This window comes from Myodes glareolus, chromosome 7 (assembly GCF_982192425.1).
Source record: "Myodes glareolus chromosome 7, mMyoGla1.1, whole genome shotgun sequence".
NCBI classification, from domain to species: Eukaryota; Metazoa; Chordata; class Mammalia; order Rodentia; family Cricetidae; genus Myodes; species Myodes glareolus.
Genome location: NC_142032.1, coordinates 100,805,404 through 100,830,812, shown reverse-complemented (window position 1 = coordinate 100,830,812; position 25,409 = coordinate 100,805,404). Strand labels below are relative to the sequence as shown.

The 25,409-nt window shown below is 42.0% G+C and overlaps 3 protein-coding genes and 2 long non-coding RNA genes across 6 annotated transcripts in view; 2 read left to right on the top strand and 3 right to left on the bottom strand.

Annotated features, from left to right (window-relative positions):
• Positions 1-1,699: 1,699 nt before the first annotated feature.
• On the bottom strand, positions 1,700-3,002 carry LOC148121557 (hemoglobin subunit beta-like). The gene is made up of 3 exons (XM_087908632.1): positions 2,844-3,002; positions 2,515-2,737; positions 1,700-1,953 (listed from the first exon to the last, which is right to left on the bottom strand). Exons 1-3 carry the CDS (start codon positions 2,933-2,935, stop codon positions 1,825-1,827), a joined length of 444 nt encoding a protein of 147 aa, XP_087764758.1. The 5' UTR covers positions 2,936-3,002; the 3' UTR covers positions 1,700-1,824.
• A 142-nt stretch (positions 3,003-3,144) lies between these two features.
• Positions 3,145-4,711, top strand: LOC146893392 (uncharacterized). Its single transcript, XR_015002918.2, has 2 exons — positions 3,145-3,846; positions 4,393-4,711. It is a non-coding gene; the product is annotated as an uncharacterized LOC146893392 (long non-coding RNA).
• Positions 4,712-6,129: 1,418 nt separating this feature from the next.
• The window catches only part of LOC146893393 (uncharacterized), a 42,945-nt gene continuing 23,665 nt past the window's right edge, over positions 6,130-25,409 (top strand). Inside the window, exon 1 of one of the 2 annotated variants that reach the window (XR_015003007.2) lies at positions 6,130-6,553. This is a non-coding gene — a long non-coding RNA (uncharacterized LOC146893393). Of the gene's footprint in view, positions 6,554-25,122; positions 25,258-25,409 lie in introns of those variants that run through there. The other variant, XR_015003008.2, reaches the window with a different exon arrangement.
• LOC125397200 (hemoglobin subunit beta-H1) lies at positions 16,906-18,372 on the bottom strand. The gene is made up of 3 exons (XM_048429450.3): positions 18,253-18,372; positions 17,905-18,127; positions 16,906-17,094 (listed from the first exon to the last, which is right to left on the bottom strand). The coding sequence occupies exons 1-3, from the start codon at positions 18,342-18,344 to the stop codon at positions 16,966-16,968; spliced, it is 444 nt and encodes a 147-aa protein (XP_048285407.1). The 5' UTR covers positions 18,345-18,372; the 3' UTR covers positions 16,906-16,965.
• Positions 23,800-25,306, bottom strand: LOC125397199 (hemoglobin subunit epsilon-Y2). The gene is made up of 3 exons (XM_048429449.3): positions 25,117-25,306; positions 24,775-24,997; positions 23,800-24,034 (listed from the first exon to the last, which is right to left on the bottom strand). The coding sequence occupies exons 1-3, from the start codon at positions 25,206-25,208 to the stop codon at positions 23,906-23,908; spliced, it is 444 nt and encodes a 147-aa protein (XP_048285406.1). The 5' UTR covers positions 25,209-25,306; the 3' UTR covers positions 23,800-23,905.

The window sequence follows — 25,409 nt, the reverse complement described above, 5'->3', positions numbered from 1 at the left end:
TACAATATTACTTTGAAAAAACTTACTAGAAAAGGTATTTGCTCTTTCTAGAGAAAAGAGAAAAGAGAAAAACAGAGGAAGAGGTGAGGAGGGAGGCAGGGAGGAACACGCGTGCATGCACATGTGCGCGCACACACACAGAGAGAGAGAGAGAAAGAGAGAGAGAGAGAGAGAGAGAGAGAGAGAGAGCCTCCAGCACCAGTGAATACAGAGAGTAGCATTCAACCAGGCCTTTGGTTTTGCAAGTCCAGAAAGCATCTCTGGACTAGACCTCAGCTCCAGCAGGAACCAGAAGCACCATGGGTATAGACCCAGGCCCAAGAGACTCATAGCAAAGCAAAAATAATACATTTCAATTAGGATTCAATCCAGGAGTGCAAGCATGAAGTGATGTGTACTGCTACTTCCTTGTAAACTAGTATCCATTATTGATTTTGTTAAACCCAGAAAAAGTAGGCAAGGATTCTACATACTACAAAAAGGATTGATCACGCTACCTTTTAGTTAGCCAAAAGCCCACTCATGTGACTCATAGGGCAGCTGTAAAAATTTAAAAGTGCCATTTGAAAACAGAAGATACTGCTTTGAGGACAAAGGGCTTCAGAGCACTAGATACTGCATCCTATGAGGCCCACGTTTTGTAAACACTGCTTGGCTTCTTAGCAAGAATTAGTAGGGACTATAGATAGGTATGAGATACCTGGCTTCAGACCTATCTTATGTGTCCAATATTTTATTCTATGTGGTTTATACTTTCCCATTACTCTAAGTCTTCAGTTCATTTCAAGTTGCACAATCTCTTAATGTTTTTTGGATTTTATTATGTAACCTCAATAAAACCTATAGAGACTATTCCTTAATTAAAGGTCACTTAGTGTGTGCAGCCATTTCAAAATCTTACTAAAATTTTACTGGAGAGTAGTGAAAGAAACACATGGAACTCATACATTGTTTACAGAATTTAGTCTGACCTGGTGGTTATGGAGAGAAAACAAACTGAGGGTGTACTACCTGTGGTGTTGACGCTAGTAACCGCATACCAAGAAAAGCTATCAGACAGCATGAAGGACAGACTGGATCCCCAACCCATCTCCTGATACTGCAGATAAACATGCTGAGAAAGAGTAGGTTGTCTGTCTATAGGGTGTTATGAAACATTCATAACACACCAGTGGAAAAAAACTGGATTTTCTTATTCTTCCATTATTAACTCCTAACTCAGGCCAGAGCATGGTGTGATGTGAAAAGCTCCCAGGGGAACCTCTGTAGCACAGTGGGGGTCTCTATGGTCAGAGGATTCAGGAGATGATGAACAATGTGGCCAGGAAAACATGGACTGAAAACTTTAGGGAATAATCATAACTTTAGGCAAGAAAAATTATTGACTAGAGATCTGTCTTTAAGGGGTTATGTAGGCAAGGGAAAAGAAAAGAGACATTTGTAAGAAAGACTAGAGAAAACAGATGACACACATAAAAAATCTAATGTATAAATGAAGCCAGCACTTGGATTCTCCTCTGAGAACTTAGGAGTAGGCATTAGAGGCTGTGGCATGCTCCTTACTGTTTCAGCAGCTACCATGAGAAACAAGGCTTTGTTTCTTTTCCCAAGGACAGAACCAAACCCTCACTTCTTTGTATCTTGAATCCCTACCCACGAGCACTTCCATATGAGACACACATATAATATAACACACCACTGCAGTGAAAGTAAATGCCTTTTATTAGTCAGAAGAAAGATGCCCAAAGGCATTCATCATTTAGCCCACAGGTGGCAGCTGTTCTCTAGGAGATAAGTGAGCACAGGCAAGTGCAGGAAAGGGGGTTAGTGGTACTTGTGAGCCAGGGCAGAGGCCACACCAGCCACCACCTTCTGAAAGGCAGCCTGTGCAGCGGGGGTGAAATCCTTGCCCAGGTCGTGGGACAGCACAATCACGATCATATTGCCCAGGAGCTGTGGGAAGACAGAACAGGCATCACATCATACTAGAGCAAAAACACCAGACACTGCAGGTTCATTTCAAACGGCAACTTATGGTTACAGTCTTAAAGCATAAGCAGAATGACAGCTGGGTCCCACCTGCCAATGCTGATAAGAATCCTCTATATCAACAGAATTTATAGGCAAATTGTATTCTTCCCTATCAGCCTAGTCAGAGAGCCCGCGGTCTCTGTTATTCTTTAAAGCTGTGCAAGGAAGCAGAGAATCGCCTATCTTCCTTGTCCTCAAAGCAAATTACCAGGAAATACTTGAAAGAAAAAAAAATAAGAAAAGAAAAGTAGAAAAAGAATTTCTTAGAAAAAGAAAGAGGAAATCATAGCCTTGAAGAACACAGAAGGGAGACCACGATATTGAGTGGAGGTAAAATCGTCAAACTATTGCCGGTCCTCCACGGGGCCAAGCAGGCATCATCAGTCCAAATTGCTCCCTAGTGTCTCTTCCCTCTTCCTTCTGATGGGAAGGTGAACACCAAAGCCAGAGGAAGGAAACCACGGGCAGGCCCATCACACTCACCCTGAAGTTCTCAGGATCCACGTGCAGCTTGTCACAGTGCAGCTCACTCAGGGCAGAAAAGGTGCCCTTGAGGTTGTCCAGGTGTTTCAGGCCGTCACCAAAGGCAGTGATCACCTTCTTGCCATGGGCTTTCACCTGGGCATTGCCCATGACAGCGCAGGCAGAGGACAGGTCCCCAAAGTGTTCAAAGAACCTCTGGGTCCAAGGGTAGACAACCAGCAGCCTAAGGAGAAGACAACGGGAGGACACTGGAAGTTAGTGCCTGTGGAAAACAGACCCGGGTCTCCAAGCACCCAACTTGTGAGCTGCATTGTAACCTCAATACCAACCTGCCCAGGGCCTCAGCGCCAACTCCGTCAGCGTTCACCTTTCCCCACAGGCCGGAGATGGCAGCCTTCTCGGCATCAGTCAGGTGCACCATGGTGTCTGTTTCTGGGCTTGTGCTTCAACACAACTATGTCAGAAGCAAATGTGAGGAGCAACTTGTCCTGCCCCACCTTTTATGCCCTGCCCTGGCTCCTGCCTTCTCTGCCCGCTGTGAGCAGATTGGCCAATTCCAGGGTGTGGCTCTGCAGGGCGAGGCTTCAGCAATGACAGCCATATCTCTCCCTGGCAGCTATGGCACTGACTTAGGAGTCTGAGCACTGGGTCCTCCCTCTGAATAGTGTCTGTCCTTATCCCTGCAGCAAACACTGGCCCTAACACATCCTTTTTGGCAACTTTCAATAAGTTAGCACCAAGTTAACGACCAAATTGATTGTTAAAATACTTTCCCAATTATTTCATTCTGCAAGTGAGAAACTGAGGCACAAACTTTAGATGTGAGTTTCTCGTTGTTTCCAGTTTGAGTTCATGGAAGGACCTCCTTCTCTCTCCAGGGTGCTCCAGAGCATGCATCATGATCCTTAGCACAAATTGTGGTGCTCCATCGTGCTTCTAGGCATGCCTTCCTTCGGGTGGCACTTCCGCCTGGCTAAAGAATAGACACTGTTTTCTGTTGTCTTTCATTTCTCTCACATTTTTGTTTTTGTGGTTTATTTGTATGTGTATATATGTGTGTGTGTGTATACATATATATATGTATAGTGTGTGTGTGCATGTGTGTATCAAGTTTAATGAGCACATGTGTGTGCGAGGAGTGTGGGAGGAAGCCAAAATTCTGACTTCAGGGAATCTTCTTCAATTGCTCTCGACCTCTTGTTCATTGAGTCAGGATCTTGCAGGTCAACCCAGTGCTCACATATGCAGTTAGCTTGGGCAGCCTGCTCTCTAGGGATCCCTCTGCTGCCCTCCAAGCTTTGAATAACAGGATGACAGCACGCGATGCTCATGGTGAGTGTATCTGTGTGTGCCTAGACCTACGTATGGAACTTACCTAGCTCTTATGTCTTTACACAACCCCAAAAAAATAATGTCTGGAAAATTAGGTAAGTCTGAATTGAAATTATCTTGCGCAGTAATGACTCGATTCAATTTTAGGGACCCAGAGAAGCAAACAGAGAACTTTCAATTCTGAAAAAAACCCAAAATATAAAACTATTTAGAACCCTATGCTTTGAAACATTAGGAGAGGCAATTCTCAAAGTGGGGATGCCTAACTGCTTCTGTCTGGGAATGTGCCTGTAGTTAAACAGAAAAGAAGGAAGAAAAGCATTCTACTGGTGACTGACTGATTGATCAATTAATTGATTGGTTGACTGGCTCATTCATTCACTCAGTTTTGTGGTTGTTAGCCATTAAGTATACTATATTTTGGACCATTTTCTTGATTTATCTCATGCCTTAGTTGAATTTTTGTTACTGTTGTGTAAGCTTGATACAAGTCAGAATTATTTGGGAAACCAAGAGAAACCTTGCTTTAAAAAATGCCTCCCACAGATTGCCTGTAGGAAAGCCTGAAGGATATTTTCTTGATTAATAACGGACGCTGTTGGACACAGCCCACAGAGAATGATGCCATCCATCAGCAGGTAGTTCTTGATGCTGTAAGGAAGCAGGCTGAGCCAGCTGAGAGAAGCAAGCCAGTGACCATCATTTCTCCGTAGCCGCTGCATCAGTTCCTGCCTCCAGGATCCTGACTTGAGGTCTTATCCCAACTTCGCTCCATGACATAACAAGACTTGAGAAGAGTAAGATGAAATAAATGAATGGATTAACGAATGAATTATAATAAATTATAATTCAGATGTTTTTCAAATTTTAAAATATTCTTTAGAATTCCATACGTGTATACAGTGCATTTTGATTATACCTACTTCTCTAACCTTTCTTAGACACCCCTGCCTGATCTCCTTATTAACTTTACATTTTCTCTCTCTCTCTTTTTCTTTCTTTTTTTTTTCCCCACTGAGTACAGCCAGTGCTGCTCACAGAACCATGGATGCTACTACTCCAACTACTGGAACATAGGCAAACTCCTAGGAGCCACGGTGTGACAGAAATACACACCTTAATGCCTTTCTCCCATTAAGTTACCAGGCAAATAATGGGTTCTGTGTCATTTGCTGCTCCAAGAAATTTAACTTTGTTTTCATTGCTCCCTTCTTCTGGTAATTCCTCCTTCACTGATAGATTGGTTTCCCCTCTCATTTTACCTTTCCCAACCCCTCAGTGGTATGGGCAAACAAAACTCACTAAGTCACTTAGATCGTTCTTGGTCATGTAGAAAAGGCTGGGTTCGGGAAGATGGCTCAGTGGTAAAGGTGATTGCTGCCAACCCCGAGGACCGGAGTTAGATTCCCAGCAGCCACATGGTGGATGAAAGGAGATCCAACTCCCATAGCTACTTCTAAATTCCACATCCCTCACACACACCCGCCCTCACCAAAATAGGTAAATGTAAAAACAAACAACTTCTAAAAAAAAAGAAAAGGCTGGGTTCTTCTACAGTTTTCTGGAGTTTAGGTAACAACTATATATGCACACATATTATTTTATGTAATACATAACTTTTATGTATTATATAGACTAGTACATTTTTATTTTTATTATTAATTAAATTTGTTAATTTATTTTACATTCCAACTGCAGTTTCTCATCCCACCTCCCGCCCCATCTCCCAACCCACTTTTCCTTTCTCTATTTCTGTTCAGAAAGGGACAGGCCTCCCATGGGCATCAACAAAGCATGGTTTATCAAGTTGAGGTGGGACCAAACTCCTCCCCTTGTATTAAGACCCGGCAAGGCAACCCAGTATGAGGAATAGGTTCCTGGAAGTCAGCCAAAGGCTTAGGGACAGGCCCTGTTCCCACCACTAGGAGGAACACAAGTAGATCAAACTATACAACTGTCCCACATCTGTAGAGGGCCTCGGTTAGTCCCACACAGGCTCCTGAGCTGTTGGTCCAGAGTCTGTGTGCTCCTATTAGCCCAGTTTCGCAGTCTGTGGGTTCCCTTGTGTTTTTCTTGAGACCCCCTCCCTCTCCTCAGAAGAATTCCCCAGATTGGCCCAGTGCTCGGCTGTGGATCTCGTCATCTGTTTCCACCAGTCACTGGATGACAGCGGTCTGCTAACAGCTGGGGTTGTTTATACCAGTGCCGCTTTAATAATCTTCACTAAAACCCCAAGAAATAAGATTTAATTATTTTCTTTCAGCTTTGTATAATACACAAAAGTTTCCTACTTATAGGCTTTCTGTGACCTTTTCCATTCCTAGAGAAAAACAAACAACAACAACAAATAAAGGAAATGAAATTTAGCGAATTTTTTATTAGGCAGAAGCTATCTTAAAGGCGGGCATGTCTCCCCATGTGTAGAAGATAATTTTCTAATAGTCTTCCAGTGATCTTGAGGAAACAGGCCATGGCCTCAGTGGTATTTGTGAGCCACTGTTATCTGGAAAACGGCCTGTACAGCTGGGATGATGTCATCTGGAAAACAGCCTGTACTGCTGGGATGATTTCCTTGCCAAAGTGTAGGTACAGGCGATCACTATGCTACCCAGGAGTTCTGGGGAAGATCACACAAGCACATACACATAGTTAACGGAGAAATCAAGCTAGTCCTCTGAGGAATGGCACCAACACCATAGATTTCTAGGTAATTACTTCTAAAATTAAAAAGAAAGTAAATATGCCTATGTATTTGTGTTTTCATATATGCTTATATTAACTACTTTGTTGATTGATAACTTTGGTGATCAGCTCTGTTTTAGCAACTGCTGCCGCCCTATCTCTAATATTACTTTTAGGCCTCCCATCCTCAAATACTCGCTTTTTCTTTACTTTGCATTTACTAAACCTAAGTTAATTAAGTTCTAGTTATTTGTTTTAAGAATGATGCATGGGTTCTAGAGCTACTGTGTCCCTTTCTCTAAGGAGCTTCTCAAAGTCTTGTGTGATGATAGGAATACAAGGATGTTTTCAGATTTTAGACATAGCAAATGAGAGACAATATGCATAATTTAAAAGTGGGTCTACAAAGCAGATTTGAGAATGAAAGGAGGAAAGAAGGGAGAGGGAGGGAGGGAGAGAGGGAAGGAGAGAGAGAGGGAGGGAGGGAGGGAGGAGGAGAGAGGGAAAGAACTATATTTGTTTAAAAGGGAGGCAAATACGGACTGTGAAGGAAAGTTGACAAAAGATTGAAAGGCATCAAATGGTGCAATACAGAAAAGTAAAGGGAAACCTGGGGTGAAGCACACAGCAAAGGGAGCATGAGTGTGAAAAGGAGACAGTGGAGCGTCCGGCCCACGCACCCTGAAGTTGTGAGGATCTACACGAAGCTTGTGACTGCAAATCACTCAGGATGGAAAACCTGTTGTTCAGATTGTCCCCAAACCTGTTGTTCAGATTGTTCCGGTGTTTCAGGGCTTCACTGAAGGATTCTAGCACCTTCTTGCCAAGAGGCTTCACCTTGGGGTTACTCGCAATGGCAGCATGGGAGGAAATGTCTGCAATGTGTTCAAAGAATCTTCAGATAGACCCCCAGGGAAGAGAAGCAGTAGCCTAAAGAGATGAAAACAGCCCAAAGGATAGAGAAAAATTAGTTCTTGCCAGACATTCTGCTCTCTCTTCACCCACCCAGCTCCCATTTGTCCTTGTTGTACTGTTTGATACGATCTTCTCCTGTGACTCAGCACCAACTTTCTCATTGTCCACCTGGTCCCACAGGCCACTGATGGCCAACTTCCCATTGCCAGTCAGTGCGCCATGGTGTAAGGCTGCTGCTAGCGAGTAAACTGGTGAGCAGTAAGTTCAGGCCCAGCTGGCATTGCTCTACCGTCTATGCCCAGTCCAGAACACAGACCCTAAGATATCAAAGTTCACAGGCTTGCAAATGAAAGATTCTCCCCTCTTCCCCGGTTCATACCATCCGAGGGTTCTGAATCCTGCACTTCATGACTCAGAAACCTGATTCTCCCTCTGTTTGTGTCCCAACCACATCCCACTCAGCTGTTATTTCCACAGTGCTAGCTGGGACATCATTCATGTTTCAGCCTGATATAGTGGGATATGTCTTAGCCTAAGGTTAGATTACACTCCTAAAGCTAGCCTCCAAGGCCTATTCCCTTATTTGGCCAATTCCTCATCCTGAGGTTGACTACCAAGATCCAGCTATCAAAGTATTAAAGTCCAACCATCAAAAGCCCCCTTTGACTCATTTAATTAACATACTCAATTAAAACTAACATGGGGTTTCCCCTTGTATCTTTATAAACCGCCATTTTCCTATGTACCATGTCTGTCTCTGTCTCTCTATCCACATGCAGTTCTTGCCTGACCCTGGGACAAATATCTCTGCCCCCTTTCCCTGGTCCCTTACTCTTCTCCCTCATCTCCTACCTCCTTTACCACCACATCTTAGCCCATCCTAACACAGACCTCCCCTTATTCTCTTCTTAAGAATGCCACCTGCGAAATCATTTGCTGTTGTTTTTCTGCCTGAGTCAGAAAGCAGCCACTTTAACTTTTCTTCCCGGCTTAATAAAGACTATCTCTGGGAAAACAGGTGTTTGGGTGTTATTTATGCCTAATCTGGGATCTGGGAGGGAGTCCACAGAGGGAATGCCCTTCAGGTGCTGTCCTTGCATGGTAATTGTTGGGTCACAACGGTAGCCGGGCTTGAGGCTGCAAGTCCAGTTTGAGGTCTCTCCTAAATACTCTGAAGTGTCAGGATCCTTTCTATTTGAAATATTTATGGCAATTTCTATGTTTTGGAAAAAGATGATTTGTCTTCCTTGTAGATCCTCTGTGATGTTGCCTATCCCTGAAAGGAAAATAAATGAAATGAATCATGAAATTATTTATTGGGCAGATATTATACCATGAGGATGGGTGTTTCCCACAACTTCAGAATGTAGGATTCTAGAAAAGGGTTTCCTAATGACCAAGATGAAATAGGAATCTTAGTAGTATTTGTCAGCCATGACAGCAACTACAGCAGTCACCTTCTTCTGAAAAGCAATCTGTAGTGTTGGAATGAATTCCGTGCAAAGTGGCAGGACTGCAAATCACTATCATGCTGCCCAAGAGCTGTGGGGAGGAAGAAGACAGACATATACATATGATAAGAAGAGAAATTAAGCTTGGCTTCTGAGGAACTGTACCAACACTGTGATTTTCTTCCCACATTCTATCCCAATTTGATCCCTAGGCAATTTCTTCCAAAATAAAAAAGGAAATATAAGCATGTATGTATTTATGTGCATCTAAATATGTATGTGTGTACATATATTTTATATGTATACACAGATAGATATATTCTATGTACATGCTTAGTAATCAATTGATCAGTGTGATGATGTGCTGTAACTTTACAACTCCTGTTGCTCCATCTCTAATAGATGGTCAGACCTTTCTTTCATCCACAGATACTCATTTTTCTTTCCTTTACTTTGCATTTACTCCTAATTTCATGAAAATTTGCTTATTCTTTCCATGGCCTTTAGAACCACATGTTCTGTCTTATTGCTTGAGGATAGATATTCTGAAAGCCTCATATGGAATCAGGAGAATGTTTATCCAAATCTAGAATAAGAAAATGTGAAGTAGGGTGTATAATTGGCATAGTGACCTAAGCAAGAGACTTGAGAATAAGTGGAAGTGGAGGTGTGGGTAGGGGACCAAAGACAGAATATAAAATGAAGAAGTTTCTTTAAGGGAAGATTGTGAAAAAGGTAAATAAAGAATATTAACCAAAAGTTGAAAATCATTAAGTGGTGAGGTGTAGGAAAGTGAGAGAGAATGTGGGGGACACAGAATTGACTGAAACCCGAGAGCATGGAGAGCAGACAGAAGGGTCCCCAGCACGCTCTGAAGTTCTCCGGATCCACATGCAGCTCCTCACAGTGCGGCTCACTCAGGCTGGGAAAGCTTGCTCAGTTGTCAGGAGTTTCAGGACTTCACCAAAGGACTCCATCACCTTCTTGTCTAACGCCTTCATCTGGGGTTGTCCTCAGGGGCAACATGGAAGGAAATGACGTCAAATGCTCAAAGTAGTTCTTGGACTGTGGAAGGACAAACACCAGCCCTGGCAGTGAAAACATCAAAGGATAGAGCAGTTCAGTGCCCCACATATCCCGCTCCATATGTTCCCTTGTGCTGTTTGTCCTGACATCTCCAGGGTTTCAGTACCAATTTCTTCTGCCTTCCTCATCCCACATGCCAGTGATGGCAGCCTTCTCATCTGCAATGAGCTCTACATCTCGTCTCTGTGTGAGGTTCCTAGGAAACACGGCTGCATTACAGTAAATGCACAGCTGGCCCCGCTCAGCTCCTATAATAACTTGTTATACTATCTTTGGTTAATATTCCTGGGGGGTCTGCTCTTTTCTGAAGGGAAAGGGAGGAGGAGCGGATACAATGGGGAGGGGAGGTAGGGAAAGTCTAGGAGGAGTGTCAGGAGGGGCAAGTGCAGTTAAGATGCTTTGTATGAGAGAATTTTAAAAAAATTAAAGGGAATTTTATGCTTTTATTCCAATTTAACTATAACTTGATATGCCATGTTTTGTTGATATCAATGGTAGGTCTGTCCTTTTCTGAATAGAAACAGAGGAGGTGTGGATGGGGGTGGAGTAAAGGAGAGTTGGGGTGGTGGGGCCTGGGAGGATAGGAGGGATGGGAAATTGTGGTTGGGATAGATAGATAGATAGATAGATAGATAGATAGATAGATAGATAGATAGATTAAATTTTTAAAAAAGAAAGGGGAAAGAAAGAAGGGAGTGAAGGAAGGAGGGGAAAGAAAGGGAAGAAGAAGAGATAAATTTAATTAAACAAAATGAAACGAGGGAGGCAGTAGAACAGTGACGTGGGGTAAAGAGGAGAGAAGACACAGACAGAGGGAGGAAGGCTGTGAGGCTTAGAATGGAATGGAAGAAACGAAGGGGGAATGTGTAAAGTGAACAAGAGATGTTTTATCTTATAACATAAAACTGATAAAAATCACCAAATATAAAGATTCCAAGCTATGTAATTGGTAGATGTGTCAATGGGTTGATCAAATGGTTGGTTCTTGTGTGCTGAGAAATTGGGAATGCAGTCGAGGGTTGTAAATAAGTCCTGGGTCACTGGCACCCCCAGCCAATATGATTGTGTTTATATATCAAATTCTCAGTGTCAAGGCTGGTTTCTGATCCTGAAGAAGAACTGTGTATTATGGCAGGGCAGAGCAGTTCCAAGAGTGACTTTTAAATAGATCATTATTATTTGACTTATAAACCAAAATATCTTGAAAATTTTATAAACAAATAGACATCCTAATTTTTTGCTTAAGTTTTGCTTTGTTTCTTTGTATACATTTTTATTGTGTTAAATCTAACATGAAGTTTATCACCAACCATTTAAGAGACAATTTTGATGCTATTAGATACCTTCTTAGTTTTGTATGGCCATCACCGCTCTCCACTTTCTGACCTTCTGCCCCATTTCCAACAGAGATTGCACTGCGTCTTCCCTTAGCCCTGAGTAAAGCATTTTCATCCCATTCTGCCTTTTGTCTCTGGGATAAAATTAGTCTAGTTTGTTACAGGTAAGCCCACACCCTATGTTAGCACAGAGGTTCTATTTTATTTGTATTTTATAATGGTATTTATAATTTATTTATTGTATTTATGGTAACTTTTACATTTTTGTAATTTGTTCATATATTTATCGAGACAGAGTTCTCTATGTAACACTAATTAGCCTAGAATAGATTATCTTGGTCTTGAATGCACCTGGTCAGATTCTTATCGTTCCTATGCAGAAGTGGACTTTAAAAGTAGATTCATTAAAGACAAAGCACTATAGCGCACTTGTAGCAGGGAAGGAGGTAGCAACGCTATCTGTGTTATTAGGCTTGGCCCATGATAACTGAAAAGGGGAATACAAGTGAGGGTCAAGTCCACAAGGGTGATGTTGAATAGATCAAGATTTGTCTGGCACACACTGTATTTGGAACATTCTTAAACAAGCCAAAATGAAATATTAAACATGTAAGTTTGGCTCCCTCAAAGAGCACAGCCAGGTTAAGAATATAAGAAGACTTAGAAACAGATCTCAGTGTGCACTATAAACCAAACTTCTACCCTTAAAAAATAGCAGAAAATGCACTTTATCAAATTTTCCTAGAAATCTTGCAACACATATATGATTACCCAATCATTGACCCTTTTATGAAAAAAGGAAATTGATTCTGTAACACTGTTAGCAGAAACGCTGAGCTGCTACATGATGCCATTAATCCCAGAGCCACTGTCAAGCCTTGCTACCCTGGGAGTGCTTTGAGAGCAGTGTTGCGATAGAATGAAGCCTTAAATTAGAAATATTTCAGTCATTTAATATTTGATTTTTAATCACAGGAAGGAAAACAAGAAAAGTCAAGAAGACTAAATACTGTTTTGAGTGTAGGGTTATTTGACTGACTGAAGCAGCTGCCACTGGTAGGAAAGCCACAGCAGAAAAAATGGAAAACCCGGTAACCAACGGCACCTTGAAGACACCTGTGTGGAGTCAATAGACGCTTCCACCTGTGTGAAGTGGAGGAGTTCGATAGAGACTTCTTCCACCTGTGTGGAGGAGTCTGACAGACACTTCCACCTGTGTGGAGGAGTCTGACAGACACTTTCACCTGTGTGGAGGTAAGAGGACAGAGCTGGAGAGCAGGCCGAAGGTGGGGGTTGGGTAAATAACCCTGAAGAGTTTGTGCAATAATGATGTACTCACAAAGTAATTTGATAACTACAAAGTTAATGTGTTGACAGTGAAGCTTTAGGGAGCATAAAACAATGTGGGATAAAATAGAGTTGGAAGAGTCACTATTTGTTTTCACTCAGAACTGATTTCAATTAAGGAAATGCAAACTTTAACGGGGGGGTATTCAAGTTACAATTGGAGTCAGAGTAGATGCTCTGGATTTTGATGACAAAACACTGCGGGGAGAGATGCATACGAGAAAGGTGTGCCAAAGAGAGGTAAAGAAACACTGGCTGTCATGTAAATACACCACAGACTCAAGTGTAAATACTTCTTGCCTATTTACCACATGGCTATCCTGAACTATTTAACATTTGATTTTTAATCGGCATAAAATAAACTCAATAATTAAACTCAGTTCAGTTCTACTTTCTGTGAGCCTGAATGAGTTAGTTGTACTAATGCTGCTTTATTCACTTGTGAAAGTGCAAATTTACCTGATTCACATTACTCAACACTGAGACAATTGTATTCATATGCATAGCACAGTGCATAGGAGGCATAAGTCTGAGTAGGTGGCACTATTTTCTTTCAGTTCTGCTTTTTCAGCTTTAACTCTGCTTGACTTCTCTTAGAATTTGTCTGAAGTAACTTATCAAGATGCTGGTCTCTGCAGCTATCATGCATTACATGCCCTAAGAGGAGAGGTGCAGGATTATCAGTTAAGAGTATCCTAGGTTGCAGACTGAGTTAAAGTCACCTGTTCTACATGAGACAACAACAACCAATTGGTGTGGTGAATATTCAGCAGATGATAGACTTTTATGCAAGTATATGGACTTGAATTTGATTCCCTGTGTCCCGATTAAAATTAAAACCATCAGGTGTGGTGATGGTTTACATGTTCCCAGAGGCAGAAAGTTGGATTCCTGAGATTTACTGGCTCTACCAGCCTAGACTGCATAGCCATTAGCTTGTTTGGTTGTTATATCTGGGAGCCCTGCTCTTTTCTAAGAGGAAACAGAGGAGTGGATCTGGGGGAGAAGAACGGAAACTGAGAGGAGTATTACATGAAAGAAGAGAGAGAGAGAGAGAGAGAAAAGAGAATTTTAAAAATGCATTTGTTCCTTGTATTCTTTAACACAGAGTCATACCAACATGATTGCACAGACTTCCACCTGTACACTTATGCAGACATATTCTTAAAGAAGTAATAATAATAAATTTATGTCAGTGAATTATTTTCAGTCTTTTTTGGTATCTCCCTTTTTCGTATTTTCATTGGTAAAATATTGCTAAAGAACCAAAAATTTACCTTAATTTGTTAAAAATCATTCGTTATCCTTGTTAGTAAAAATAAAGAATAATAATAATAATAATAAGATGAGCGGCTCCCCCACTCCAAAGAAATCCAATTAGGACAGATCAAACCAAATTAAAATGCAGGGAGACAGGAAAGTAGGGAGCACATACAAACCCAGAACCATTTGTTTGTCCTCTGGGAGTCCACTTAAATACCCTGTGGAAGTGGTTCTGACCCTCTCACAGGGAGGGGTCAGGATCTGGCATGCTGGGATTTGGAGTCCAGACTAATGCAACTCCCAGGCCAGGAGGCTGGGATGGATGCCAGGGGCTGGGGCTATGCTCCAGACTTAACAATCCTGATCTGTACATAAGTAAATCAGGAACAATTTTAAGATGATATTGCTTGGACTTCTGACTGGAAAGGCCTAGATTTATAGATTGCCCTTTCTGCAGGCAGAGAGCCTGTCTTCTGCCATTGCTGCATCATCAATCCTTCACTTCATTAAGTGACCAGCCAGAATCAAGAGAGGAGTCAAGAAAAAGAAATGAGATACTGAAAATGGATTTGGCTCTTACTAGCTTGGTGTCATCATTTTGAATTCAGTGAGATCCCACATTTATTCTAATGAGACTGCTATTAAAGTTTCATGGAGTTCAGATATACCCTAGTCTCAATATCCAAGAATTATTGGTCTCCATCCTTGTGGTGGAGACAAAGAGGAAAGTCAAATATTGACCAGTGCAAAGAGTTCAAGAAATGAGAATTGGAATTATTTTTGCCCTAATTTGTCATTATAGCTTCCAGCATTTGTACATTCAAGCACTAACACTTTTGTTTTTGTTTTTTAATTTTATTTTATTAACATTTTTTCATTTATTTTACATACCTCCCGCAGTTTCCCCCTCCCTCCTCTCCTCCAGCTCCTCACTCTCCCTCGCATTTACCCCAATCCCCATCCTCTCCTTCTCCTTCTCCCTTCAGAAAGGGGCAGGCCTCCCATGGGCTGGAACATAGCATGGCACATCAAGTTGAGGTTGGCTAGCTCCTCCCCAGCATAAAGGCTGTGAAAGGTAATTTAGCATGGAGAACAGGTTCCCAAAAGCCAGCTAAGTGCCAAGGACAGGTCCTGATCTCACTGCTAGGAGCCTTACAAACAGACCAAGCTACATAACTGTCACAAACATTCAGAGGGCTTAGATCAGTCCCATGCAAGCTCCCTAACTGTTGGTTCAGAGTCCATGTAATCCCAAGAGCTCGGGTCAGCTGTCTCTGTGGGTTCCCCCATCATAACCCTGACCCTCCTTAACCATAACCTTGGCTTCTACAACCCTTTCTCCCTTTCTTCAGCAAGACCCCTGGAGTTTGGTCCAATGTCAAGCACTGATGTTTGAAACTGACTCAAGACTAAGAAATTCAGTGTCCCTGAGTAACCTGAACTCTCTCAAGCAAATTCAGTGACATGAGAGTCTCAGGCCACTTCATGGCTTCCTCTAGCTATGTACACCAGGTGGAGTGATGTCAGATAGCCTCCCTCCATTTCCTACCCATTCTTCCTGGTAAATCTGGCAACAGGTCTGCCTCATTCCACCTTTGCCAGTTCTTCCTAGGCTGGGAGCCTCACTTCAATTTCTAGGCTTAAACAATTACACTCCCTGTGTGCCCAGTGTCTGCAATTTTGAATTCACTTCATATATGCGAGAAGGTTACTACCTCAATTATCCTAATTTTTGTTCAGTTATTTAAGGAGAGTTATAGTTACTAAAATTTTACTCCATTGTTTGAAACTACATATCGATTGAACCTGGGAGTTTTGTGCCTACTGGCAATCACTGTACAGTTTTCTACATCTTCAACCTCTCTTTTCATTTTCATTGCGCCACCAGATCCCAGTAATTTCTGTAGTGTGACTTGACATTGCTAAATGGTCCTGGGAAGTCTCAGACTAGCTCTTAAGTATTGGATTTACCATCTCCTGTTACATAGTTGTATGTTATAATTTTATATTCAGGGACCTGTAACTTTTGGTCTCTTCAATAGCCCTCTGTATTGAATAGTCATTAATGAAGAAACCAAGGTATCCTTCAGTAGTTAGAGCATGTGGACCTTCTCATAATTACGTAGTCTTCATTTATATGAAATCGTCCTTGTTCTCAAATGATCCCTAAATTTACTATTTCTCTGGTACGTTTAACCTCACTTCAGGACTTGTTACATCCCGTTACACGATCCAGAACACTAAATGCCTTAGCTGTTATTCTTCATTGTGCCAGTGAAGTGACCCTCACATGTGACTAAAGGAAAGTTCAGCTACAGTAACTCCTCAAACTTTTTCAAACAAGATCTCACATATCACTCCGCTCCCCATTTACTTTAATATCTCAGTCTCACAAGGTATAAGCCAGCTCTTCAAAAATGCACAATGAATTAAAAACAATACTTCTAGCTTATATTTTAGATACATAAGGATTTCTCTTAAAAATCTACAGCTTGTTTGGAGGTTAAAGAGAGGACTCAGATATAAAAGCATTTGCTGCTCTTCTAAAAGACCAGACTTCAATTCCCAGTACCCACATGGCAGCTCATAACCAGTTGCGCCTCCAGTCCAGGGGATATGATCCTCTCTTGGTCTGCATACTCTCATACACATATCGCAAAACTTAAGAAAAATTTTAGCGTGTCTCACTAGCCTTCTTTCCCCCAACCACTTGCTACCCTTGTTTTTACCTTATACAATAAGTGTTTTGTACCCTACCATATACTGAACGAACCCTTTCTTCTCTTCCTGAAGAATTTTTGTCATCTCTTCATCCTCCTTGATCCTCACCACTTTTCCACAGTATATCCTTCCCTCCCCACCCATAAGCCCACCCAGATCTTCTTTCAACATAAAAGTTTAAAAAAAAAAACAATATTAGATCATTGAGAATCAACTTTATTAAGCAAAATCTGTGCTCTTAAGGCCTAGTCCAGTCCTCATGTGCTCGAAGAGAGCATGAGAGACACACAGGATTACTGGTCTACAGAAATGGGAGATTAATGGTATTTGTGGGCTAGAGCATTGGCCACACCAATCACCAGCTTCTGCCAGGCAGCGTGCACCTCAGGGGTAAATTCCTTGGGGAAATGACCAGAAAGGACAATCACCAACATGTTACCCAGGAGCTGTAACAAAAAAAAAAAAGGCATATAGAAGTGATAGGTAGAGGTTCAAAGAGATGGCATATAAAAATTACATCCTGTGAGGATCCCAGATTCCCACTACCTATCCCTTCACCTGTAACAAACATGGCAACTGAATTGCGTGATTCCTCTTGTTCCCACACACTACTCAAACAGCTGGATCTGTACCCTTCCTCATTCCTCCTGTTTTCCTTGCCTCCTGTCTCATTCAACAGTGGACTAATCTAAATGAGCATAAGATTGCAGGGCAACAAGATGCTTAATGGAGTCAAGTGTCCAACCAATAAGGAAGAAGCCTCCAATTATGCCTATGCTCAGTGGGAATGTAAAACACTTAGTTTGTCAAAAGACGAGCAAGATCAGTTTTTGAAATTCATTCATATCCATCCCTAAAATATCGATTATTAGGCACCAAATAAATAAGATATTTTCTCTTGCTAATGACAAAATATCCAGTTCAAATTCTGTTTCTTCTTGCATAAATCTACAAGTGTCTAAAAACACACTCTTTTAAAAAAAGATCCAGTATCTGAACCCGTTGTTTCCCAATGCTAGAGATCCAACACAAGGCTTCAGGTGTCTAGGAGTACAGTCTATGCTGCACCAAAATCTTTCTGTTCCACAATATTTGCACAGCTAAATATTAATTTAAACTTATACTGCTTATTTACTGACACCAGTTATGGAGCCGTGTAGATTAGAATCTGTGAGGCATTACCGATCATGGTATCAATTCATAGTAATGTCTCTAGCAAAGTTAGTAATGACCACATGAGCATGTTCTGAACTGACCTTGAAGTTCTCAGGGTCCACGTGAAGCTTGTCACAGTGCAGCTCACTCAGATGAGCAAAGGTCTCCTTGAGGTTGTCCATGTTCTTAACCGCCAAGCCTAGGGATGCCAGCACTTTCTTGCCATGGGCTCTGATTCTGGGGTTACCCATGACAGCTTGGGCAGAAGAGAGGTTTCCAAACTTGTCAAAGAATCTCTGAGTCCATGGGTAGACAATCAAGAGCCTGAGACACAGGGCAGTAGCAGTTAGAAAGTCAGAACGTGTCACCATCTGCTAATGGAAGCCTGGCTAGTTCTGCCATGCACGACTTCCCCTCCATTCCTCCCCTGCCCTGGGCTCCCATCCTACCTTCCTAGGGTTTCTCCTCCAGCTTTTTCCACATCCACTTTTTCCCATATGCTTGTGACAGCGGCCTTCTCTTCAGCTGTGAAGTGAACCATGGTGTCAGGTCGAGAAGCTGGGAGTTGATCTCGGGTGTGTAGAAGCCAGTGTGCTCAAGTGGCTGAGGACTGGCCTTTTATTCTTCACTCTGGACCTTGCACCCCTTCCCCCTCCCCAGGACTCTGAGGCCATTGGTCAAGAGAGGCTGGACAAGACAGGGGTGCGGTCCAGAGGAGTCAAGTTGAGATAGCATTCCCAGTAAGATAGTGTTAAGCAGGCCCCTTCCCTCATGGGGGAGACCCTCCTGCTGGTTTTCATAGCTATACTCTCTCTCTCTTTCCTTCCTTACTTTTCTTTGATCCCCTCTCCTCCCAACGGGAGATTTTCAAGGGTATTTCTTTTACACTCTTTCCTTTTGTCTGGAGCTTTCCAGGTCAGTAGGTTAAAGCTGAAGCAGAGACAAACACGGGGAAGCCCTAGAGAGTATGAGGCTCTTTTTTGGCATGGGAATCAGGACCTGAGTGGCAGAAATATGCCCCTTACTCAGAAGCCATACAATACAGGGAAGGGCTGTGCAAACCGTTGGGTGCATTTTTTAGAGGTTTAGGCCATGATCTCCTTTTTTCTCCACAGCCACAGGCTACAAACTGCAACCATGTCTCCAGGAACAAAACAAACAAACCAAAATTTTGTATTATCCTGATCTGTATATGTGAATATGCAAGTAAATATATTCACAGCTATTTCTCAGTTATCTTGTTTTTTCACGTTGTAGTGGTGCTAGGCATAGCTAGCTCTCAAGCGGGTGGTAAATGTCTCTTCTTTCTACAACACAAAAATAGCAGTCTTCGACTGCTGATATATAGAGCCAAATCATTAGTGACGGCAAGAAGAAAAAGAAATTGATAAAAGTGGGCATTGTCTCATCTATTGGCAGTGATAACCAATTTCAGTGCCTTGTACAAGATATGACTTTTTTCTTTTAGTGCCGTATTGAAGAGATAGGAATACCAGAAAGATCAATGTTGTTAATAACGTTAAACTAAAAAATTATTCTTCCCTTATCTTTAAAGTAGACAAAGACAACTTAAACTATCATCCCCAGTCATATTCAAGTCTTCTTCAGTCTTTATCCATTCTATGGAGTCAAGAGCAGGTGCTGTCCTCTGACTTCTACCATTTAAAGATTCCAAACTTTCACATGAAATTGACTTAGGAAGTGAATGTCTTTGAGCAAGTTCAAACTCTCAGGTGTGATTTGCCCACCTGAGTGTCTCACAGTATGCCTTGTATAGTTACACCCACTCAAGATTTGTGATTTCATTGTCTGTTTTCTATTCATACATTCCAGTATATCTGGCACCATGCCTGTCTCTCCCACCTTCGGTCATTGCTGCTGGTTGCATACCTTACTTCACCTGCATGTGAAGTGACACCGGATGACACTGTGACATCCAGTTCCTGAGGATTTAGATCAGCTTTGGATTCATAAGGAGGATATTTTCTCAATAGCCCCAATTTTTCAGTCGGTTTTCCTAAGACTATTTCTTGGTTACTAATCAATTCATTCAGTGTTTTTAGTTTAGTGGTACTGGGAATTGAATCTCTGACATTCCACATGTTAGGCCAGTGCTTCACACTGAGCAACATCCTCAGAGCAGGATTTATTATTCATTCTGAGACAACTCACTAAGTTTTAGGTGAGCATCGAACTGCTCAGGCAGTCTGTTAAACTGTGCTACTTTGCTTGTACTCTCAAGTAGTGGGATGATAAGCAGGCCTCACCAGGTGGACTTATTGTTTCCTACCAAATATAGTAGAATTTTACAATCAAGGTGCCTATTGCCTAAGTTTGGCAAGATTTTACCTCTTCAATACCATATGGCTTTATACAAATCATTAACGTCTAGTTTACAGGGTTTATATTACAGAAAGTTTTAGCATCCATGTAGACTTCTCACATATGAAATCGCCATCATCCCCTGAGAGGGTTCCGCTTAGATCCTTTCTCTCTCACCATCTCATCACTCACTACAGTCTGACAGGGAATTGCAGCAAATTGTCTCATATTTTTGCCTCGTCATTGAGACAATGAAACTCCTTCAAAACATAAGCCAGCTATCGTGGTTTCATTGAAACATTTTTTTAAATGTTCACTGCTCTCTGTCAGTTTATCCTTTTTCTTGCAATCAGACACAGAGAACACCAGATAAAGCATCTGCTGGAAAATGTACACTTAGAGATGGAGAGATGATGACCCAGCGTTTAAGAGTAAATAATGTTCTCAGAGGAACTGAGTTCAGTTCTCAGCACCCATGGCAGGAGGTGCACAAACCCCTGTAACTCCGGTTCCAGTGGGACCTGACCAGTTCCAGTCTGGCCCCAGTAGAATCCTGAACTAAATTGCACAAACCCAAACACAAACAGACACAGAGACACGTGATTAAAAATAAAGTAAATTGTTTCTTAAAATAAAGAATCTGAGTACATTGTTTATCTCAGCTTAGGCATTAGATCTGTGAAAAGCTTTGTCTTAATTAAATAAGACATATCAGAAGCTGCTTCTGACATTTGTCACACTAAGTTTTTGCAACTGCAGTACAATGCCTTCTCCAGCAGATTAACCTTTCCTTTCCCACATGACAATTCTTCTCAACTTTTCATTCTCTCTGACACCTTAGAAAAATCCCCTAACATCTACCTTCCTCCCCTGTGTCCCGATACAGTTTTCAGAGAAACTTGGGTGTCCTGTTGTGCCACTCCCCGACTATGAGCCTTTCAACCTTCTTTCTTTAATAAAAAAAAGTGAGAAACATGGAATGAGAAAATATTACTCTTGTGCTACTGAAGAGAATGGACTTTATTAAACAGAACTCTGGTTTCAAATTCCAGCATAGCGATTTTATGTAGTTGGGGCTGAGGGGTACACAGAGTGCTGGTCATCAGGAAAGGGGGCTCAGTGGTGCTTGTGGGACAGAGCATTGGCCACCCCAGCCACCACCTTCTGCCGGGCAGCCTGCACCTCGGCCGTGAATTCTTTGTCAAAGTAAGAAGAAACAACAATCACCAGCGTGTTTCCCAAGAGCTGTGAGAGGAAATACAAAAATGAGAGGGGGAAAAAAAAGGCAGAAAGGAGAATTTACATGAAAAAAAATAGTACGTTTAAGCTACTTTCCCCCTCCCCAGGACTCTGAGGCCATTGGTCAAGAGAGGCTGGGCAAGACAAGGGTGCGGTCCAGAGGAGTCAGGTTGAGATAGCATTCCCAGTAAGATAGTGTCAAGCAGGCCCCTTCCCTCATGGGGGAGACCCTCCTGCTAATTTTCATAGCATTTACTCTCTCTCTCTCTCTCTTTTCTTCCTTCCTTTCTTTTTTTTTTTTTTTTTTTTTTTTTTTTTTTGTCCCCTCTCCTTTCAACAGGAGATTTTCAAGGGTATATCTTTCACACTCTTCTCTTTCTTTCTGGAGCTTTCCAGGTCAGTAGGTTAAAGCTGGAGCAGAGACAAACACAGGGAAGCCCTAGAGAGTATGAGGCTCTTTTTTGGTATGGGAATCAGGACCTGAGTGGCAGAAATATGCCCCTTACTCAAAAGCCATGCAATACAGGGAAGGGCTGTGCAAACCATTGGGTGCATTTTCTAGAGGTTTAGGCCATGATCTCTCTCTTTCCCCACAGCCTCAGGAAAGCAGTTCCTGATACATTTCCATTTCTGGGTAGGAATAGATTGGTGTGTAGAGCAAATGTGGTCTCTATATTTGCCTCCATCACTCTTTGAGAAAGAGCAATCTGCTGTGTGCAGATGACAACGTTTTACGCCCTAGGAGCCCACTGTTTCGCACTGGAAGCGTGCAGCTGCCAGGTGATGCCGGAAGTGGGGTCAGTGCTCTTGTCAGGTTGAGTGCTGGAAGACTGAATGACAGGCCGTCAGGTGCTTCAGCCAGGCTCTGTCTACCCTCTTGTGTATCATAAAATAACTGAAGCATCAGGGATATTTCCATCCAGTAACAATACACACACAGTGCTGCAGCTGGGACAGAATTGTACATTAGGAACTCCCTCCCTCGTGGTGACTTTCTTTCCTTCTTTCTTTTTTCATGTTTCTTTTTTTTAATTATTAGTATTTTCATTTTTGATTGATTTTTATTGAGCTCTACATTTTCCTCTGCTCCCCCTTCAACCCTTTCCCGAGGTCTCCATGCTCCCATTTTACTCAGAAGAGCTTGCCTTTTTCTACTTCCCATAAAGATTAGATCTGTGTATGTCTCCCTTAGTGTCCTCATTGTTGTCTAAGTAGTGGTGATTGTCTACTAATAGTTTTAAGAATTCTTTGCTCTTCCCATATAGCGGTGGAAGGAATTTTTTTCTTTGGTGTATCAGTATAGAATGTACAGTCTGAGAGAAAACCAACTACATTATCGTTAATGCAAGACATTTGTAAGCTGGTAGTAATGTATACAGATCTAACCAAATAGCCAATTGCCACCTGAACGCCAGTTCTACTGGAAAACAATAGTTCTGGCTTCCAGGAGCACCTTCTTACACATACACAAATACAAATACAGACATACATACAGACTTATAAAGTTTGAAATAATAAATAGTTTATAAAACGTTTTTGAAATTATGATATAGTTACAACATATCTTTCTTTCCTCTCCTTTGTCCAACCCTTGTAGGTACTCTCCTTTCTCTCTTTCAAATTTATAACTTCTTTTGTCATTCATTGTCATTGCATGCATATATGTGTATGTAAGTGTATTCTACACTGCTCTTTCTGAGAATTTCTTTTTACAATAGATGGAGACCACTATAGACACCCAAAACGTATCAAAACGCAGAGTTTTAGAACCCAGTCCCAGGGAATGCATTTACAAAGCACTCCCACACCCAAGGCTAAAGGGCCATGCAGAAGAGGTACAAAAGATTGCAAGAACCAGAGGATCAGGGAGTTTATTGTGAGACCCAGTAACATGGAGGAGGGAAAACCCATAAAACTTTAACCACACACAAAGAAATATCGGCAACTAAAGGATGCTGAGAACTGGAGAAATAATCTTCCCCAGTGAAAAGCATACCAATTGGTTATCTAACAAGTACTTTTAAGAAGAAGAGGATATGCATTAAATAATTTAGAATAATAATCCTATCTGAGTTCTCGGCTCTCTCAAACTTTTTTTTAATGAAAATGGGATATTTCACAACCTGCTATGAGATATCACATGACACCATTTTCTTCACCCACTACTATAAGTTTTTATATATTCCAAACACAATTCCTTCTCCACTAACCGATCTCTTTCTTCTCTTTGAGAATTCTTTCCCATCTTTAGACTCTCCCTGGGTTTGAAGAAGCCTTCCATGGCATCTACTTTCCTCCCTTGAGTACTTCCAGTTTTAGAGAAACCCGGGTGTCTTCCTCTGCTTCCCCTCTCCCACAAACGCATCAAACAGTTTTATTTAGCAATGGAGTGAAAAACAGACAAGACAAAAGTGACTTTTTGGTTACTGAGATGAATGATCTTTATTAAACAACCTGTGTTCTCAAGGACCAGTCCAGTACTCTTGTGCATCAAGAGAGCATAGGGGACACACAGAATTGCTGGACATCTAGAGAGAGGGCTCAGTGGTACTTGTGGGACAGAGCATTGGCCACCCCAGCCACCACCTTCTGCCAGGCAGCCTGCACTTCGGGCGTGAATTCCTTGCCGAAGTGACTGGCCAAAACAATCACCAGCACATTACCCAGGAGCTGTTCGAGGAAAGAGAAAACAAACAGATTGGTGCATTAAATGCAGGCTCAGAAAAAAGTGTAAGAAAGCAAAAAATATTTTGAGCCTATACTCTAACACATTAGGTATCAAACTCCACATTCAGTCACCTCTGATAAGCACAGGTTCACTTTTGCTATTGTCTTGCCACTCACCACTTCTCTGCCTGATTTCTCACACTTTTTCCTCTTTCTGTTATATTCATTTGTCTCTATTGCTACTTTTCCCATTCACCAATTGTCTATTATCTGTAAATACAGAATTTCTGGGCTACAAGTGCTCTTGGTGGAGTTATAAAACCATCACCGATGCAGGAACAAGCCTCTACTTGTCGCAATACTCACTTTGGAGTTTAACACATTTTTATAATGTTGATAAAGAAATTCTATCTTTAAATTGTACCCCAAATCTCTTCTTCAACATCAATTATTAGTATCTACAGAAACTAAACTATTTTCCTCTCCAGGTTCCATTTCTTCTTGAACAGATCAGCTATTCTTTCCCATTACTCTCTACGATAAGTACAACAAAATTCTATCATGACAAAATTTCCTAATTGCCTGTAAACTCATTTAAGCCTCTTACAGCCATTCACTATCATCCTGCCTAGACCAGTGAATTTTGAAATCAGTGTTGGCATCACCATCACTCAAATTCTCAGCTTCCATTTTTGTCCCCAAGACAAATGCAAAATAAAGTAGTGAGATTGCTCTGAACTCACCTTGAAGTTCTCAGGATCCACATGTAGCTTGTCACAGTGCAGTTCGCTGAGTTTAGCCAAGGCAGACTTGAGGTTGTCTAGGTTCTTAATGGCTTCTCCAAGAGAAGACAGCACCTTCTTGCCATGGGCTTTGACCCTCGGGTTGCCCATGATGGCAGAGGCGGAAGACAAGTTCCCAAAGCTGTCAAAGAACCTCTGAGTCCATGGGTAGACAACGAGAAGCCTGTGAAAAAGGTGAGAGACATGGAAAAGTCAGGGATTCTCAGAATACTTGACTTTTCTGGCTAGTTGTCCAAGGTACTATTCACCCTTCTCCCAGATGAATCAGCAACCAAGTCTTACCGTCCCAGGGCTTCACCACCGATATCTTCCACGTTCACCTTACTCCACAGGCCATTGACCAGAGCCTTTTCCTCAGCAGTGAAGTTCACCATGATGTCAGGACTGCGAGCTTGCTGCTGATCACAGGAGTGTCAGAAGCAGGTATGTGCTGCTGCTGGAAGTGGTGGCCTTTTATTCTTCATGGACAATGTTGTGGCCCTTCGGTCCGTACAATTCTTTAAAGCTATTGGTCAGCCTGACCTGTGGTCCTCATGGGTGGAGCCAGGTTATGGGAGGGTCAGCAGTAACTGTAC